This window comes from Vipera berus, assembly GCF_964194415.1.
Source record: "Vipera berus genome assembly, chromosome: 2".
In the NCBI taxonomy this organism is placed as follows: Eukaryota; Metazoa; Chordata; class Lepidosauria; order Squamata; family Viperidae; genus Vipera; species Vipera berus.
The window spans coordinates 221,206,904-221,226,401 of record NC_138203.1 but is presented as its reverse complement, the minus strand read 5'-3'; the positions used below and the strand labels follow the sequence as shown (position 1 = coordinate 221,226,401).

The window sequence follows — 19,498 nt, the reverse complement described above, 5'->3', positions numbered from 1 at the left end:
GAGTGACTATGAATATGTTCTAGGAGTCACTTCTGGCATTTCACCTACTTGTTTCTCAGAGTACCAAGCACATCTCAGAATCAATGTACTGTGAGAGGCTGCATAAGAGCAATCTGGTACGAGATCCTCATCACATGCTCATTCCAGGCAGTGACCAAGGCCTCAGTTGACCCACCCAGACACTCGGGGGGGGGGGAAACGGGACCCCAAGCTCCTTCTGGAAACCAGTAGTATTCATTAGTCTCCTGGGATAGATCGATCTAATAGAATCTACTTCCCTGTTTGGGTGTGGGCAAAAACAATCAGAATTATCTGACAGTGACAAAAGACCAACGCTATATCCTCTGCTACCAGATCACATCGCAAACGCCCGAGGATAAAAATTAACGGGCAACACCATGTACGTCTTGGGGTCTCAACGACTTAGGTCAAATCCATGGTTGCCATTAATATGGGTTGTCCCAGACTCCATACATCTGGGTAGGTTGAAGTCCTCCACTGCCAATCCAGCAATAGGATATCAGCAGCTCAGGCAGAATATGGGGCATGAAATGTCAGCTTCTGATGTCATTGCTCATTACTACTTGAACCAAACTGAAATTGGTATTGGATGACCAGATATTCATCTCTGTGTAGTATTCTAGGTTGGATACTATGAGCCTGTGGTCCCATATTACCCAATATGTCACACAATAGGACAGCGATACATATTACTGCAACATGAGGCCGAGGGAAATAAGTTTATTATTTCCTATTCAAGAATCAGTTTGGAAAAATTCCTTAACACAAAACATCTTCCAATTACCCTTTTGTAACACCGAAACCCAAGTTCTGTGACGTTTACTGATTTCTGAGAATTTGTCGCCAAAATAATTATCCCTCAGAAGAGGGGGAGGGAAGGAATCTCTTTGGGCACAGACATCGTATATCTGCCAGGTTCATCTTCATAGAAGGGAGAGTAGTGCCTGCAAATATTAAAATTCTGTTAATATGAAAAAAAAAGTTTAGTAGAGGTTTTTCACTATAAAGCCATCTAAAATTCTGCACTGATATTTGGAACACTTTACTTCACATAAATATCAATGTAGCTATTTACAGATAATACATGATAGTCCATGAGTGGTAGAAGCTTTGGGTTTCAAAATTCCACTTCAGATCTGGTTTAGTCGGTTTGGTCTATTTCCAATCAGTGCAACTCAAATTAGGGCTTGAACCAAATCTTTATAATTAATGGAAATTCATATATAAAAAGGGTGATGGAACTTCAGTCTTTTACTACTGAAGGTTGGTTTGTTACAAGGTCTGATTATAAGTATAATATACATTTGTGTCAAACGTTGCATTCTGTCTATAAATTGGGGCATTAATTAGCTTTAATTAAGCTAAGTAGTTAATTAGCTAGTTAATTGTGCCTGAATATCACTGAAACCAATGCAAGACGTTGTTTGTAAAACACACAAACTCATGTTGTCAGACTATTTTTCCTTTCGGTGGAAGAAACCACGAGGAGGGAAAATTCAAACTAATTCCAGACCAAAATGACCAAATTCTTCATAACGTTTGAAGTTTATTTTTTTAAAGTTTATTTTTTAGAGCCTTGGTGGAGCAGTGGGCTAATGCCTCCTTAAGTAACACCAGCTGCCTGCAATTATTGCAGGTTCAAGTCCCACCAGGCTCAAGGTTGACTCAGCCTTCCATCCTCACCGAGGTAGGTAAAATGAGGACCCAGATTGTCGGGGGCAATAAGCTGACTTTGTAATAATGCCGCTTGGGGGGGGGGCGCGAAAGCCCTAATAAGCAGGCATATACATAGAATGAAGGCTATTGCTAAGCACATTGGTTTGTGCTTAAAATTGTAAGCCGCCCTGAGTCTTCGGAGAAGGGTGGGATATAAATGGGATTTTTAAAAAAAGGAGAAAGAATTGATAGGCATTGTACCAACTTACAATTTATTCATTTATTTTTTTAAAAAATGACATGAAACACAAGTAAAAATAAATACATCATATAAACAACAAAATTGTTCAAATGTCTCTGTTCTGGGAGATCGAGTGAGCACATCCCGCTGGACAGAGAGATGAGGGAAGCACATATCCCATGCGTGCCACCAGCCAACCAACCGACCCTGCTACAGAAATGTCTTTTTTATTTCAATCACAAAGCACAGGCCACAAACTAAAGGCAAAACAAAAAAACAAACCAAGAAAACCATTCAATTCGTTTGGCTCCCCTGTACAAATAGATTTAATGGAGGGACAGAGAACGTAAACAGGGAAACTAATAATAATATAGGACCCAAGAAGCAATGCAGCTGTGGGCAGCTGTTTAGTGGTCTTGTTTCAATAAAGAGCACAAAAAAAAGGTCTCCTTCTCTGCCAGCTCTCAAATTTCTATTTCTGTTGATCTTTCCTAAACTTGCAAATATCTTCCCTACTTTCTACAGAAATTGCTTTCCTGATTGAGTTGCAAGGAGCGAGCATTCCCAAAGGCCTAAAAATATCCTTATAAATCCCTAGACGTGATATAATATGGTTTTGGTATTAAATAAGACACAATTCTGTTTTAATCTACTGGGGTATATTTCCCTTGGTTTAATGGAGCTAATACGATCAACCATTTCTCCAGTTTAATAATTATATATACAGCGCCTAAATCAGGATTTCAGTGCAAATATATGTAATTACGGTAAATTTTCATTCGATCTGAGATCTTGCAAGAAACATTTGCACTGCTGTTATCAATTACATAATTCTGATAGCACAATCAATAGGATCATTATTTTAAGAGAGGAAGCTTGCATATTCCTGGGATTCTTTGACAGAGGTTGAAATCAGATTTTTTTCTTCTTCTTAAAACTGTCCCCTGTATGTCCATATAACTGTGTCCCACAGAATGAAATACTGTAGGAGCACTTTAAAATATAAAATCTGCCCTCTGCGGACAGCGCTTCTCCTCGTTTCCATATCTTGGTCACATGGAGATAGAGAACAGTAATTAGCATGCAGACATGTGGGCAATTCTTAACATGGTCGGGGAGAAGTCCTCCAATGCTATTCCCACCAAAAATAATTCATCATAGGAAATCTGTGTCTAAACAAGGTGATCTTTGTCAGTTTTAAGTTCTATACTGCCAGAATTGGAATAAAACTGAAAGTAGTAGCAAGGTCTGTAAAATATCACAGTTTAAGGTCACGTTTTTACCCTAAGCATTTATGAAGGGGTCAATTATTTTGTACCACAACCACCTGGTACAGTACTGTTGCTCTAAAGCGCAGAGAGATATTGCAATGTATGGTTTATCAAGAAAAATCCAAAGATTACATGCAGATCCAAAACACCCAGGGAATGCAAGAACCTTCTAAGTATTCCAAGACCTTAGCCAAATACATCTAGCTGTAACTCAGCTCCACCTGTAAATTCATAATACATGTTTTCTTTTGTGGTCTGAAATTTAACAGTGCAAATTGCACAAGCCCTGGCAAGTAGATCTAACAAAAAGCCAGCAAAGGAAAGAAATTATTCTTGATATAAAAGAAGTAGTTAAATTCAGAGATCTCACAACACAAACACATATGCTGCTTCTGAGCAGCCACTACATTCTTCGAAATTACAGTGCATCAAGGAAGGGACCATTCCGACATTGTACTATGCAAGTCACTATGCTATTCTGACTCAGCTCCCAAGTCAAGCATTCTCTGTTCTTCACAAACAAGGCACAACAGCCACCCTTTGTTTCTAGAAGCCACACCTTCCTAAGGATGTTGAATGCGTGGGAGAATTCATAAGTGAGAAAGAGGGTGTTTTTTATGCTCTCTAGAAGCAAGAAGGGTGCAAAGCAGAAGAATGCGGTCTTCATTGCCAGTGGCAACACTGTTCTCTCTTGGCAAGTGCTGGGAATGCATTTTAATCTCTAGTAGACCAATTACATTTAAACCCCTATTATTAGGAAGGAGACACAGGTCAGGCACTTGCTGAAATAGAGGAATCTGCCCCAAATGTGTTTCTTTCCAAAGTTCACAGAAAGTGGCTGGTCTAACTGAAGGTATGTGTTTGGGTTTGTGTGTGTGAGAGACAGAGTGACCAAATGGACCTTGTCAGTGGTACAATTATGTTCAAGCAATCCACTAACATAAACAAAGGGTGGGGGGGGGAGGGGAGAGAGAGAGAGAGAGAGAGAGAGAGAGAGAGAGAGAGAGAGAGAGAGAGAGAGAGAGAGAGAGAGAGAGAGAGAGAGAGAGAGAGAAGAAAGATGTGCAGTCAGACTTAACATTTTTATACTATTGTTACCCAAGTACAAAAGCCAATTTTTCAAAATATTGTGTTGTTAAAATCTAATAAAAATCCAAGTGATACAACATTGCCATCCAGTGGTCAGACTAGTAAGTTACAGGTGTACACCATTTCCTACAGCTAATCTTCCATTCCTATTTAAAAGATGACTATAGATGCCTGGTCTACTTAATTACAGCTGCATCTTTTCTCCTGATCAAACATCCCATATTTTACAGTAAGGATGTCATCAAAACCTGTCAAGTCTGGTGACTCTTCTGTGCTCATATATGATGTTCAAGAGAGATAAGAGAATCCAAAAGCTGCAGTCTGAAGTTAATTGTATATAAAAATGTATTAACTTATCTGCCCCGTTACTTCATGAAAGTCAAGACAGGAGCTAGTAGGATTGCGCGGGTTGTTATCACCTCTGCTGCCCAAAACTCACTGTATACTGAATATTGAGTCTGCCTAAAACCTGAAGGGAAAAAAATTCCTTCACCAAAAATTGCTTGGCTTCAAAAAATTCTGCATTCTTGCTGCTTAGGCATAAGCCCCCTTGCCTATATCCAGTTCCCGAGTCAACCTACCTAGAGGGTTGCAGTTTACAGTACAATCAGTGCCGTCATTATTTTGCATGAGTTGGACACATACAAATCACAAAAGGGCATGACTCACAGACGTACCAAGGCCAAGTCTTTGGAGAAACTGGAATGGACACCATCAGTTAATTTGCTTTGTTATTTTTGTGGGGGATTGTGTTTGTGTGTTTTTTTTTAATCCCATGGTGCATCCAAAGACAAGTTGTCCAGAAGTTTGCTCAGAACCCCTCGGTTTTCAACTCCTAGGATATGTTAAAGAAGAAAGCACTATTTTAATGTTTTTATTTTAAAATAATTAAAGTAATTTGCATAGCTAACTTTAAATCTAAGGCTTCTACAAATGGTGAAGTCAGGCCTGACAGACAGTGCCCAATTAGCAGAGAAAGATAGTCAGAAAGCCCAACTTTACATGCGTTTTAATGGTACATAAAACTATACACGTACACACAGTCATACTCACACAGCGCTTCCTCTCGGAATCATTTCTGATTCACAATATGAAAAGCAAGTAGCCATAACCTCTTCAACCAAGGGGCCTGGTAGGTCTTTTATAGGTTGAGCAAAGGCTCAATTCTCACATTACCGCCATTCAAATCATGTGTTCAAACTTTTCACGAAGAGGTATGATGCACGAAAGAAAGTTCTTCATGGAGGGGAGGGGGGGGAAGGAGTCTGGCAATAAAAGCCACTTTTCTGTGGATCCACTGTCTTCCTTTGCAGCAACCACATAACAAAGATAAGGTGAGAACAGGACCTGAACCACTATCCTGGAAAGGTTTTCTTAGCAATGCTCTCACCGACTCCTTGTCATGGATGTGCAAGTGCCTCATCCCTTGTCATTGGAATGACAATATCTTATACAACACCATTTTATCCAGTGTAATCTTTTTTACAGACAAACTGGGGGAATTATTCCTTCACACACACTCCCAGGGGGTACCACCTTTTCTGCACAATAGAGAGAGAAGTTGATTTCTATGCCAAATCTCTGCAACTTCCTTCCATTGTTAAGCCTTCTATGAAAATAAATGGCTTCTCCTTCCACACTTCTGTGGCAATGTATTATAAACTTGGGCCAGATACTAGCAACCATATAGAGGGGGCTTTCCTCTGCAAAGCTTTAGCTTTTTTACTGTTAAAACCACTGGAATGGTGGGAACCTAGTTTAAAAATCCTTGTCTCCTACCGATGAGAGAGCCGCTTTAACATCAACCTCACCCGTTGCCCACTGTAAGGGGGAAAAGCTAGAGACTAAACAAAGCTCTAGCCAAACAAATGCCCCGGCCCCCAATCTCCCCGATGAGGCACAGGGGTGGGGGTAATTCTGCCTTGGCCCTATAAAACACCCCTGAATTTGTTCAAGCAATCTACTTGTCACTTTCTTTCTTTCTTTCTCAAACGGGCCAGACTATAAACAGCCTAACTGCTTTTAGCAAGGAGGAAGCGGGGGAAATACTTCCCCAATAAATACTTCGCTTTCATGAAATAAATTAGTAGCACAACAGTTCTCTGGAGGAGGGAGAACAGTCAGTGTCGATAAAAACCCTGGCAGCAGAGGTACAAGGAGCTCAAGCAAAAACCCCTTTGGCAGGAGGTCCACTTGGTTCTGCTCAACAGAAATCTGACAGCTTCTTTCTTTTGCCAGACCTGTAGGCTCATCATCGCTTCTAAAGGGGGAGGAGGAGCAGCAGCAGGAGAGTAATCAGTGGGGGAAAAAAGCTGGACGGGGGAATTGGGAAAAGCCTTAAAATGTCTCCACCAAGCACTAGCTCACTACACGACTGACACAAGTCCTAACCCAATGGGGCTGAAGAAACCAGAAGAAACTGACCCGCAATTGCCCTCCCCCCCATCTTCAAATGCAACTCTTAAGAGAAGGCGGTAGGACAGTCCACATCTGCACCCCATCTTTCCATCTCCCGCCACCACTCCGCAAGGGCCTGGACGAAGGGCACTGGGCTGATTTGCCTGGAACGTTCAGAAAGATGACAAATTCATTTTCACACAGACCCTGCCCACCCCTTCCCTTCCACCAGATAGGACACTGACACACACCTTGCCTGCTCCTTCCTTTCCCACCTCCCTCCCTCCCTCCATTAAAAATGCAATTCATTCTCAGGTTTCTTAGGGTACAAAATCTCCTGCTTTTTGATTATGGGACAATGAACTTTCTCAGATAAGGCCGTTTGTGTATGAGTGTTATTCCACAGACACCAAAAAAGAAAGAAAGAAAGAAAGAAAGAAAAAAAAGAAAAAAAATATCAGCCCAATGTCTCCAGTCTAACAAAGGGCACTGAAATATTAATGGCAAGTCTTCCTTTTGGACAACGCAGACAGCCTGGGAGGGAAAGTCAAGGAGGCACTCCTGTGGTTTGCAGTGATACTTCCCTTGCCCAACTCTTGTTTCTCCCCACTCCTGCGGGAGGGACGTCCATTCAATTAATTCAGTTCCCATACAAAGCAGATCTTTGACAACTAAGCATGCCATTGCCTTTCCAACCTCCTCCTCCTCCTCCACTTCTGCTGTGTTCTAGATATAAAATCCTGACCTCAGAGAAAGGTCCAGCAAGGAATTTTTGCCTCCCGACCAAAGATGCAATCTATAAGACGTGACTAGGCCCATTACTTCCCTGTGATTTCTATTACATCATCATCTTTGTCCTCATCCTCGTTGGAGCTGCCGCCCACCTCAGAGACCTCACGGGTGTCAAACGGAGGCACCTGAGACCGCAGGAGGCCCCCCGCTGGATATCCCGTGTGAGGTGACATGAAGCCAGGGTAGGCAGATGCCACGCTCCTGGGAAGGCTGCTGGGTAAGACAGGGCTTGGAAAAGGAGCAAACATCCTGGGCTCAGAGAGGAGTGACTGTGAGAAGGGCAGCGAGTAGTTGGAGAGCACCCCCGTCATGGAGGGGTTTAACATGAAAGAGGGGACGCTGGCGGTGGCTGAGGTAGCAGCAGAAGAACTAGCAGTGCCCGCTGTCAGCAGAGGGTCAGTAGTCACAGGGAACATCAAATGAGGATCTGAGAGCAAGCTAGGCAGCTGGTAATAGGAGGAGCCTGTGCCCATGTACAAGGAGTTGCCTGCTTGGGGAGCAAATGGATGGGTTAAGTTGTGGTTTAAAGGGACAGAGGGCATGGTGAACCCACCAGACACAGGGTACCCACTTTCATACGGTTGACCTGTTGTTGGCAGTGAGCGTTTCTTCTGCTGGTGATGGGCTTGCTCATCCGGACCAGATGGTGAACTTGACTTACGCTTGTTCCCTCGTAAGTCCAGCACTGAGTGGCTGTCAGCGTGTTGACTGGTGGCCGGCAAGGCCGATGAAGAAGCCAAACCATGGGTCCCTACTCGTTGCTCAGTTCCACGAGCTGTTGCGTGGGGTGCATTGTCTTTCCGAGTGGGATATCCAGGTGTAGTGTTGGTGGTGGGAGAACTGTGTTTGGACTCACGGGCAGCTGCCGCCTCTGCGTATTGCTGCAGTTCACTGATGATTTCTGGACTGTCTGGCGAAATAGGCCGAGTGAGCTCCTCTGCGTTGGGAAGTTTGGGGGATGAGGCATTGTGTCTGCCGTTGCTCGTGGATTCAACCGATGGACCCTGGGATCCTACGTAAAGCAGAGTATGACAACATGTAAAAAAGTAACCAGAAATGGCAGTAAAGATTCAGAAGAGGTAGTAGGAAAAAAACCAGTCTGATTAATGAGGCAGTAGGCTACCGGTACTTTGTTTTCAGTGACTCATTTCAGTAGCAGGTGGGGAAATCTAAATTATTATGGGCACAGTAGAGCCTAAGAAAAGTTTACAGCACTCTGAATGGTGGTTGAACCAATCCATCTTTCGATATCCTTCTGAGCTGTATAACGTGAAGGAACTCAGACTTTTTTCTCAAGTGATGCTCAGACTAAAAGCTTACAGCCAGAGATTCTAGGATGTGGCTCTTGATAAGCCGGTTTCACTGCAAGAACCAGAAAAGCTCTTAAAAGAAGAAACCCAGCAATTTCCAAGAAAAGGGAGAAAGGAAGGATTCAAAATTCAGGTTTAAAGCTTTTGCTCTCAACACAATTTCACAGACTGGAAATTTGTATTTTTATTTTTGGGGGGGGGGCAGGAGGGGTGAGGTACACCTGTACCTTCTTACTGTATAACAGATCAATCTTGTTCCAAACTCTCTGCTTCTAGCATTGTCCATGCAAGCACTGGATCTTAGAAAACACACCTCTAAATGCTTGCATTGCTTGCAATTACCTGTATTCTAGCGACAAAAATGGAAGAATATTGCTCTAATGTTGCATCTTCTTCGCTATTTGTCTTTTCATTTCCGTACTCAATTTACGGGGCTGCTTTTGGCATGGGTTTTACAAACTCTCCTGTTTACTTTTGTTGTACAAGATTTTTGACAGGAATATACAGATCAATTTTTCTTTTTGACATCAGTTTCAGGCTGTCATGTATTTGAAAAGAAAAAGCTAATTTTTAAGAGAAGTTAAGATCTGGGTAAAAAGTCTACATAGAAATACTATATTAAAAAAGTTATCCAGCATAGTAGAAATGTATTATGTGACTTCAAAATGTATTCAATGTCTGTGATAATTAATGACATAAAAAGTCTATAAATTAAAAACTGAGAATCTTAAATAACATGTGAAAGAAATATACTTACAGTCATGGCCGAAATTGTTGGCACCCCAGAAATTCTTCCAGAAAATCAAGTATTTCTCACAGAAAAGTATTGCAGGAACACATGTTTTGCTATACACAGGTTTATTCCCTTTGTGTGTATTGGAACACAATAAAAAAAGGAAGGGAAAAAAGCAAATTGGACATAATGTCAAACAAAACTCCAAAAATGGGCTGGACAAAATTATTGGCACCCTTAACTTAATATTTGGTTGCACACCCTTTGGGAAAAATAACTGAAATCAGTCGCTTCCTATAACCATCAATAAGCTTCTTACACCTCTCATCTGGAATTTTGGACCACTCTTCCTTTGCAAACTGCTCCAGGTCTCTCTTATTGGAAGGGCGCCTTTTCCCAACAGCAATTTTAAGATCTCTCCACAGGTGTTCAATGGGATTCAGATCTGGACTCATTGCTGGCCACTTCACAACTCTCCAGCGCTTTCTTGCCATCCATTTCTGGGTGCTTTTTGACGTATGTTTGGGGTCATTGTTCTGCTGGAAGACCCAAGATCTCGGACGCAAACCCAGCTTTCTGACACTGGGCTCTACAGTGCGACCCAAAATCCTTTGGTAATCCTCAGATTTCATGATGCCTTGCACACATTCAAGGCACCCAGTGCCAGAGGCAGCAAAACAACCCCAAAACATCATTGAACCTCCACCATATTTCACTGTAGGTACTGTGTTCTTTTCTTTGTAGGACTCATTTCGTTTTCGGTCAACAGTAGAATGATGTGCTTTACCAAAAAGCTCTATCTTGGTCTCATCTGTCCACAAGACGTTTTCCCAGAAGGATTTTGGCTTACTCAAGTACATTTTGGCAAACTGTAATCTTGCTTGTTTATGTCTCTGTGTCAGCAGTGGGGTCCTCCTGGGTCTCTTGCCATAGCGTTTCATTTCATTTAAATGTCGATGGATAGTTCGCGCTGACACTGATGCTCCCTGAGCCTGCAGGACAGCTTGCATTCCTTTGGAACTTGTTTGGGGCTGCTTATCCACCATCCGGACTAGCCTGCGTTGCAACCTTTCATCAATTTTTCTCTTCCATCCACGACCAGGGAGATTCACTACAGTGCCATGGGTTGCAAACTTCTTGATAATGTTGCGCACTGTGGACAAAGGCAAATCTAGATCTCTGGAGATGGACTTGTAACCTTGAGATTTTTGATATTTGTCCACAATTTTGGTTCTCGAGTCCTCAGACAGTTCTCTTCACTTTCTGTTGTCCATGCTTAGTGTGGCACACACAGACACAAAATGCAAAGACTAAGTGAACTTCTCTCCTTTTTATCTGCTTTCAGATGTGATTTTTATATTGCCCACACCTGTTACTTGCCCCAGGTGAGTTTAAAGGAGCATCACATGCTTGAAACAATCTTGTTTATCCACAATTTTGAAAGGGTGCCAATAATTTTGTCCAGCCCATTTTTGGAGTTTTGTTTGACATTATGTCCAATTTGCTTTTTTTCCTCCCTTTTTTGTTGTGTTCCAATACACACAAAGGGAATAAACCTGTGTATAGCAAAACGTGTTCCTGCAATACTTTTCTGTGAGAAATACTTGATTTTCTGGAAAAATTTCTGGGGTGCCAACAATTTCGGCCATGACTGTAAGTCTGGTTTATTTAACTTCTAGAGATTTTGTTCCAGGAGATATATGGCCATTATTTTACCACATATATGGTAAAATGCAGCACTTTACAGAGTTTATTTTTATTACAATGAAAAGCTGATCCAAAGATATTTTCTTAGTTTTTGGTAAATCAAAACTGAAATTAAAACCATGAAAACCACTTTTCTTATTTCCTTTGCATGAATGGAATAACTCTGGCATAGATAATTTAACTGGGTGTTAAAAAGAATTCCAAAATTTATTAAATTGATAACACTTAGCAGAGTATAAAAGTCATAACAGAATACCCACCTTGTATACACACTGTCAGGTCTTTCTCTTTCCTGTTTTAACATTAATTAAAATGCTAAATGTTTATTAATTTTTATTTGTTTCAGCGTGATTCTAATGTAATTTTCATTTTTTCTAACTGAATGAATTTTCTTTTAATGTCCATTCTTCTAATGTCTACATTTTATTACTGTTGTTAGAAAAATAGTTTTGAATATATATAATCTCTTTGAAAGCTTTCAAAATAAAATGGTGTTCACCTGAAGCAACCATGCGATGATCTTCATTGCCCTTTGGCTTTCCAGTAGTTCGGATAGCAAAGATCCGCCCATCACTGGTCCGGATGTATGTTCCTGGGGAAGAGATGGATCATAGCAGTAAAGCTAGACTTGCGGAATTTGGTTGTGTGTGTGTGTGTGTGTGTCAATAGAGCATTTTACAGGTATAATAAGACCGCTACTATAATTCACAACAACAGGCCTCTAGGTTTCTCTGTTACAATTTATTTGACATTTCTCTGTCTACTGGCTAGATGGACATGCCTCCAGCCACTCATCATGTTGTTTTCTAGGAATGTCACTGGAGTCTCTAAGGAGACTAGGGGCATTATTGGAAGCATTAATTATGCTTGTGCCTTGTGCTCTGCGTTGTAACATGCTAGCTCCCCATTACATTTTCTTATTCAAAGAATATGTAAGAAGAATTTAATTAATTGGGGCGCAGAATCTAGCAGCAACCAAGAAAGGCTGTATTGGTTACACAGGGACCTATAAGCATAGAACTGAGAATCCAAGTGTTGAACCATTTCTGCAGGATCCATTCTGAGTTGGTCACCGGGACCAGAGATTTGTTCTTCCAAGCTTTCAGACTTGCGCTGGACCCCATCAGGGAACTTCTCAATCTCCAGGATGTGTCTGGAGATCCAGCTTCTCCACACCCTGGAGATTCAGAACTTCCCTGAGAATGGGATCCAGCACTAGTCTCCTGTTTCTCTTGTGTGTTAACCTTTAACTGGGTGATGTATTGTAGGGCAATAATTTTTGAACCAGGGGACGTCAGATGGGCTACTTTACAAAACGAATCCAAAATCTTTGACCCACGACTCCCGTGGAATTGAAATTTGGTAAATTTTATAAAACATTTTATGATATAAAAATTATTAAACAATATTTTAGGACATAATACAAAATGGCATAAATTCCATGTGGTCAACTCCTGATGTTTGGCTGTGTTCTACAGTTCAACATGGGCTATTTCCAAGGCAGATACATCTCTGAATATCTCCCCAAATCTTTTCGAGTGAAGGCAGCACTTTAGAAGGATTGCCACTGTTGAAGACAGAGAGGAATCTGGTAAGGAAATATCTCTGAAATGATAACCCAACTGGTCATGGGTTGTCTAATTCCCCCTAATGAGGTTATTGGCTTTACAACTCCATTTTGTATGGAGTTATAAAATGTATTCAACAATACAAATTCATTCACTTATAACCTTGGTATATTGTACAAAATACAGGTAGACATCATTTCACAAATATCATGTTTAGCAATCAAAGTTATGAAAAAATAACTTTACAAGCAGACTTTGCATTTATAATGATTGCAGCACGTGACTGCCATTTGCACACTTCACAACCAGTTTCCAATAAACAAAGCTAATGGAGAACCTGGCAGTAAAATCACAAGCCCTGGTCCTGTGATGTCTTGTTTAATCTGTAATGTGACTTAAGTGACATAAGACTGTTGTGGTCACATGTTATTTCACTTAGCAATTGCATCACTTAGTGACAGACCGTTGTGGTCGTTAAGTGAGGACTGCCTGTAGGAGGTTAAAGAAAGGTTCTTTACAGAGCAGCCAAATAACTAGGCCTAGGAACAATTTACAATCAACTCTCCTGCTGCCTCTTGTATTTGACCATTCGTTCAAATTCTGTATTTTTGAAAGGCCAATGACATTTAAAGAAAAGGGGATTTTAAAAAGCAGCCTGCACAATAAGGAGCACCCAATATCTAGCTAAGTTACTACTGAGAAGGTGAAAGCAGACTACTAAAATAAAGATTTCTGGCAAAAAATGAAATGTACTCTGTCACTTGCAGATCACAAAACAACAATGTGCAGAATTCCTTACTTGGAAAGGACAAAACCTCCTTCAACCATCTGGTAAACTTAATTCTACCTTCAAAATATCTTTATAAAAACATGAGATGGCTAGTTACAATCTCTACTGTAATTTCAAACTACTATCACATTGTCTATATTAAAACAGGTCAATAATGAACATATGTATGATCAAAAACTAATCCTGAATGTGGTCCACCTGAACTAAAAAAATAAATCAATCAAAATATGTTAATTTGAGGTAGATAAACCACGTGGAACTTCTTTATTGTATGGAGCTTTTCCCAATGGCATTGCACTTTTTGAACAAGAAATGATAAGAGTAGAGAAGAAATATAGAAGAAAAAATAAAGTCCACCCTCACCCCACCTTACAATCTCAATTACCTTTAGTCCCACGGATAATATGTATGCTTTCACCAGCGCTGATTCTTGCCTGCACATCTGTGGAAGTGTTCGTACCTGGAATCACTATATCTAAAATGGATAAAATAATAGGCATGTGAATCACTGCATGAGGCTTCAAAGTGGATTGTTTAAAAAAAATAACATCTTCCAAGTATTCAGTATTTGGCTGGGTATTATATAAAACACAAAACCATTATGTAGTTATATGTTTTAAAAATACAGCAGGAGAGAAAAAGCTAGTAAAAAATTATATTAATGGATAATACTCTATTTTTAACTGTTAGTTCAAGAAAATGACCAGTTAACAAAGGAGGATGCAGGAGTGACATTTCAACCACTCTCCTTCATCTTTTCAAGTACTTTGTGTTTTTGTAAAATTAAAAGACAAACACATGTACAAAAATGAATAAGCCTCCAACACATTTAGCAGCTGGGTAGAGTGCAGAATATTCATTAGGCATGTTATGTCTGTATGACCAAATGTTTTTGCCAATGTTTTCTCATTGATAAGGGAAGAATATTCTCTATTTCCCCTAGGGGAAATATCAGGAAGATAAACTTGTAGAATGAAATAAAGTAATGGCAATTAAGTCTTGTTTTAGACCTATGTTAAGACTGGGTCTTGAGCCTTAGAAATGTGTCGCTGTCCTATTTAATTCATAGCAATTAAGGGTCAACATAAGATTCTGTTATCAGCGAACTGACCTCAATGTGTTCTTGAAAAAAAAATCTGTATTCACTTTTTGTGAAATCTCATTTCCTAAGAAAGTGTAATTGCCAAAGCAACTGACCTGTTGTGGTGACAATCTTCTGCACGAGAACACCAGCTCGTTGCAGGTAATTGATGGGGAAGTTAATAGCAGGATTGGAGATCGAAGCTGCTCCCATACTGCCTAAGGGGACATGACGAGGCATCATCGGAATAGGGGTGGACTGAACAGGACGCACGCTTGCCACTGGCCTGTCCTCACCTTTGAGGCTTGGTCGCCTACAACGCAAGGAATACGTCAATGGGATTACAGAATTTGAAAGAACTCAACAGCCTCTTTTCACAAGCAAAATCTTCCACTCCATCACTCTCCTGATGGTCACCCCGCTTCTGCTTAAATAACTCTTCCTAGATCTTCCACAAGAAGGGAATAAGTACACTAAAAGGACTATGAGCTGTCAATCACATATTAATTTCTCCATATGCAATCACCTAAGGAAAATCTTTAATAAGTGATATACTAAACAGAAATACTTTCATTTTCTCCCACACTGGGTCAAGAAATCAATAATAATGAATTTAAAAACCATACCTAATATCCTAGGTGGGAAGTGCGCATTACTAAGCCTGTGTGCCGTGGCTTATATGTGCTATTAGCTCATTAAATATTGGTTTCCCCATCACAATAAGATTCTGCTCAATGCACTCTACGTATCAACTCATTTTCTATATCAGCTTCAACTGCTCACAGCTACCAAGATGACAATAACCTCCTTCGTTTCACCTACGTTCTGGGGACCAGGAAACACTGCCAAGAGGGCAGAAGTAGGATAAAAATTTTGCTACTCCTGTTTAGCTTCATGGAAAGGAACAAGGCACCCACCAATTCCTTTGACTGAAGGCAGGAATACTTGTCAGATTCTGGTCAGTGACTGGGTAATACTGAGCATAGGAAGGACGGGTATAAGGGACAGACGCACGCTTTTCTTCCTCGTAGCTCTTTTTTGCAGCTTTTTTCTCTGCCTTGGTGAGCTTGTGCTCTTTACGATCAATTAGTAGTGATTCATGCTGGAAAGGCTCCTGTGGGGATTAAAGCATAAGGAGGTTGCATCTGAAGCACACTGGTTTATGGAATGGATCACAAAACAGCAAGAAGTCAAACAACAATCCCCCCCTCCCCTGAACAATCAAATAATCCTCCAAGTGTTCTAATGAAACAATCCCCTTGATAATATCAGGAGCATGAGGTTGCTGGTATCTTTCAAAACTCCTAGAAATACGCATTTAGAGTTATGCCACAAATGTTTAATCTTATGTAGGAATGGGAAGGAACCTTCTCCTGCATCAGTGTATTTTTTTTAAATTTATTAAATGTAAAGATAGTCCTCAATTTATTATAGCAAATGAGAGTGAAATTTCCACTGCCAAGAAAGGCAGTTATAGGGCACATCGGCATTGCTCAGTGATAGCAATCCCTGTACTCCTAGTTGCAGATGTTAACCAAATTAGGCAAAGCAACTTCCTGCTGACTTCCCACAACCAATATCAATGGAGAAGCAAGCAGAAAGTTGCCAAGTCGCAGCCGGTAGGGATGTCCACAAAAACCAGACCTCCATTCATATATCCTGGCCTCACTGCCTCTGGAGAAAAGCGGAGCCTACATCTACAGTAAAAAGGTAAAGTAAAGGCAAAGGTTCCCCCGCGCATGCGTGGTAGTCGTTTCCAACTCTAGGGGCCAGTGCTCATCTCCGTTTCAAAGCCGAAGAGCCAGCGCTTGTCCGAGGACGTCTCCGTGGTCATGTGGCCGGCATGACTGGACGCCAAAGGCGCATGGAGCGCTGTTACCTTCCCACCGTAGTGGTCCCTATTTTTCTACTTGCATTTTTACATGCTTTCGAACTGCTAGGTTGGCAGAAGCTGGGACGAGTAACAGGCGCTCACTCTGTTACGCGGCACTCAGGATTCGACCCGCCAAACTGCCAACCTTCTGATCGACAAGCTCAGCGTCCTAACCCACTGAGCCACCGTATCCCTTCATCTACAGTAGGAACCCCCAAACACTTTAGCTCATCAACCCTTTCATGAAAGTTTCAGATTGTTCAACCCCCAAACATTATAAGAAAATTATTTAATAAATATTATTTTAACTAATAGTAGCATAAATAGCAACAACAAAAACAAGAATGGATTGTCCCATTGACTTTTGGTGGTTGATACTGACCATTTTGAGGAACCCTGATCTAGAGCCATTTTTATTATCCAGACAGATAATCAAACAGTAAGATTGCAAACAAAAACAACAAAAACTAGAAGTCAGTCCTTATGCTAGACTACAGCCAACATTAAAGAAGTAGATTTTACCTGCATAATACTTTCTATCTCCCCACCCTTAATTACCACCACCTCTCCACACCCTTCAGATCTGATCTGGAGAATCCTCCAACTCTTTGAAACAAATGTGGTAGTCATAAAGTGAGATAAAACTAAAAAAAATGTTGCAATGCAGAAATGGTATTTAACAATGAAGTAACACTGTTGAATCCCACCTATGATGAAATCTGTGAGCAATATATTAACTCTGGGCTTTCCTTGACATAAAAAGAGCATCTCATTATATCCTATTCCTTGATAATCAGAAGCATTTTATAATAAAACAATAGGGGACAGACACAGGTAATTTGATGAGACAAATTTTCTTGACTTTAATTTCTTGCAGGCACCATACATTCTTCACATACTTTATTAGATGCAATTTTTACAGCCAACCTATTAAAATAGCATGGATATGGGGATTTTTCTCTCCTTCCTAACCTTGGTGATGAGGTGAGGGTACTTGAGACAGGCCAGCTGTAAAACAGATTCCTTGCTCTTACTGGGGTTAAATGAAGGCTGGGCAGGCTCAGATTCCTCTTCCACAAAGTGCAGCAAGTTTTCCACCTCCCTCCTGGTAAAGTTCAACACTGGATTCAAATCGTCCACAACACGATCTAAAGAAAATACACATTGATCACCAAAGAGGAAGAACTGCTGTTCCTGCTTTATCCAATAACATTCCCTTAACCTGTGATATTAGCAAATTATTGCACCTTCAAAAGGAATGGGTGGGGTAAAGATGGGGAGAGCTGGAAGTCAGAGTCCAAAGAAATCTGCGTACTGCATGGCAAAATCTGCCTAAGGCAAGGCACGATCTACCTGACATCCCTTGTTTGGAGATCTGACGGTCATAAATCTTCTTTTCCAAAGTGAAATCAGAAACTAGTCGGTAGATGTGGCAAGGCTTCTTCTGTCCATAGCGATATACCCGACATACTGCCTGCGCATCATGGCATGGGTTCCAAGAAGCATCAAATACTATCACTCTGTTTGCACCAATAAGGTTCACACCTAAACACCCAGCTCTGGGCGGGGGGGAAAAATGAATTGTTATTTTCCTGGGCCTGAAAAGTTGCCTGGTATACTGCACTTGTAAATCAAATATTAATTGGGATTTACTGCTTTGTTCAAAGCTTTATATAAATTAATATATTATGTTTTAATAATAACAACAAAAACAATAATAATAATAATAACGTTTGAAGGAACCTTGGACGTTAACTAAAACATATAAGGAACAGCTGCTGGAATTGGGTATGTCTAGTTTAACGAAGAGAAGGGTGAGGGGTGACATGATAGCAGTGTTCCAATATCTCAGGGGCTGCCACAAAGAAGAGGGAGTCAAGCTATTCTCCAAAGCACCTGAAAGCAGGACAAGAAGCAACAGAACGAAACTAACTAAAGAGAGAAGCAACCTAGAACTAAGGAGAAACTTCCTGACAGTTAGCACAATTAATTAGTGGAACAACCTGCCTCCAGAAGTGGTGAATGCTCCAACACTGGAAATTTTTAAGAAGAGACTGGACAGCCATTTGTCTGAAATGGTATAGGGTTTCCTGCCTGAGCGAGGGGTTGGACTAGATGACTTCCAAGGTTCCTTCCAACTTCTTCTTATTATTATTATTAATATTAATATTATTGTGTTTATTATTATTATTATTATTATTATTATTATTATTATTATTATTATTACTATATTATTATTATTATTATTATTATTATTATTATTATTATTATTATTATTATTATTATTATTATTATTATAGGGCTCGCAACTTGGGAGTCCTCCTAGATTCACGGCTCACCTTGGAAGATCACATAGTGGCTGTGACTAGGGGGGCTTTCGCCCAGGTTCGCCTGGTGCGCCAATTGCGGCCCTATCTAAGCCGGGATGATTTATGCACAGTCACTCACGCGCTCGTGACCTCTCGTCTAGACTACTGCAACGCTCTCTACATGGGGCTTCCCTTGAGGACCACCCGGAGGCTCCAACTGGTACAGAACGCAGCCGCGAGAGTTGTGTTGGGAGTCTCCCGATACTCCCATGTCACACCTCTGCTCCGTGAGCTGCATTGGTTACCAGTTGTCTTCCGGGTGAGATTCAAGGTACTAGTAATGGTGTTTAAAGCCCTACATGGCAGGGGTCCGGAGTACCTTAGGGAACACCTGCTGCCGGCATCAACTTCCCTCCGCCCTGTGCGTTCCCACAGAGAGGGCCTCCTCAGGGTGCCACCGGTCAGAGAATGTAGATTGGTGGCCCCCAGGGGGAGATCTTTCTCTGTGGGCGCCCCGGAACTATGGAACCAGTTACCAGTTGAGCTCCGGACGGCGCCCGATCTTCGCTCCTTTCGCCGCGATCTAAAAACATACTTGTTCGAACAAGCCGGCCTGGCCTGAGGGGGGATTGGTGGGGTTTTTACTGTTATTTTATTGGG

At 41.1% G+C, this 19,498-nt stretch overlaps 1 protein-coding gene across 15 annotated transcripts in view; it reads right to left on the bottom strand.

Annotated features, from left to right (window-relative positions):
• RAD54L2 (RAD54 like 2) overlaps positions 1 to 19,498 on the bottom strand; it is a 79,755-nt gene that overhangs the window by 14,781 nt on the left and 45,476 nt on the right. For 2 of the 15 annotated variants that reach the window (XR_014025535.1, XR_014025536.1), the window contains exons 16-23: positions 17,883 to 18,088; positions 17,502 to 17,677; positions 15,574 to 15,770; positions 14,773 to 14,969; positions 13,961 to 14,050; positions 11,717 to 11,809; positions 8,021 to 8,479; positions 806 to 965 (exon numbers count right to left, since the gene is read on the bottom strand). Coding sequence is in view for 6 of the 15 variants with exons in the window: in XM_081320726.1 (XP_081176852.1) it covers positions 7,494 to 8,479; positions 11,717 to 11,809; positions 13,961 to 14,050; positions 14,773 to 14,969; positions 15,574 to 15,770; positions 17,502 to 17,677; positions 17,883 to 18,088 (1,945 nt within the window). In the remaining 9 variants the exon portion in view is untranslated. Of the gene's footprint in view, positions 1 to 719; positions 966 to 1,928; positions 6,840 to 6,880; positions 8,480 to 11,716; positions 11,810 to 13,960; positions 14,051 to 14,772; positions 14,970 to 15,573; positions 15,771 to 17,501; positions 17,678 to 17,882; positions 18,089 to 19,498 lie in introns of those variants that run through there. The other 13 variants (XM_081320726.1, XM_081320723.1, XR_014025539.1 and 10 more) reach the window with 12 other exon arrangements.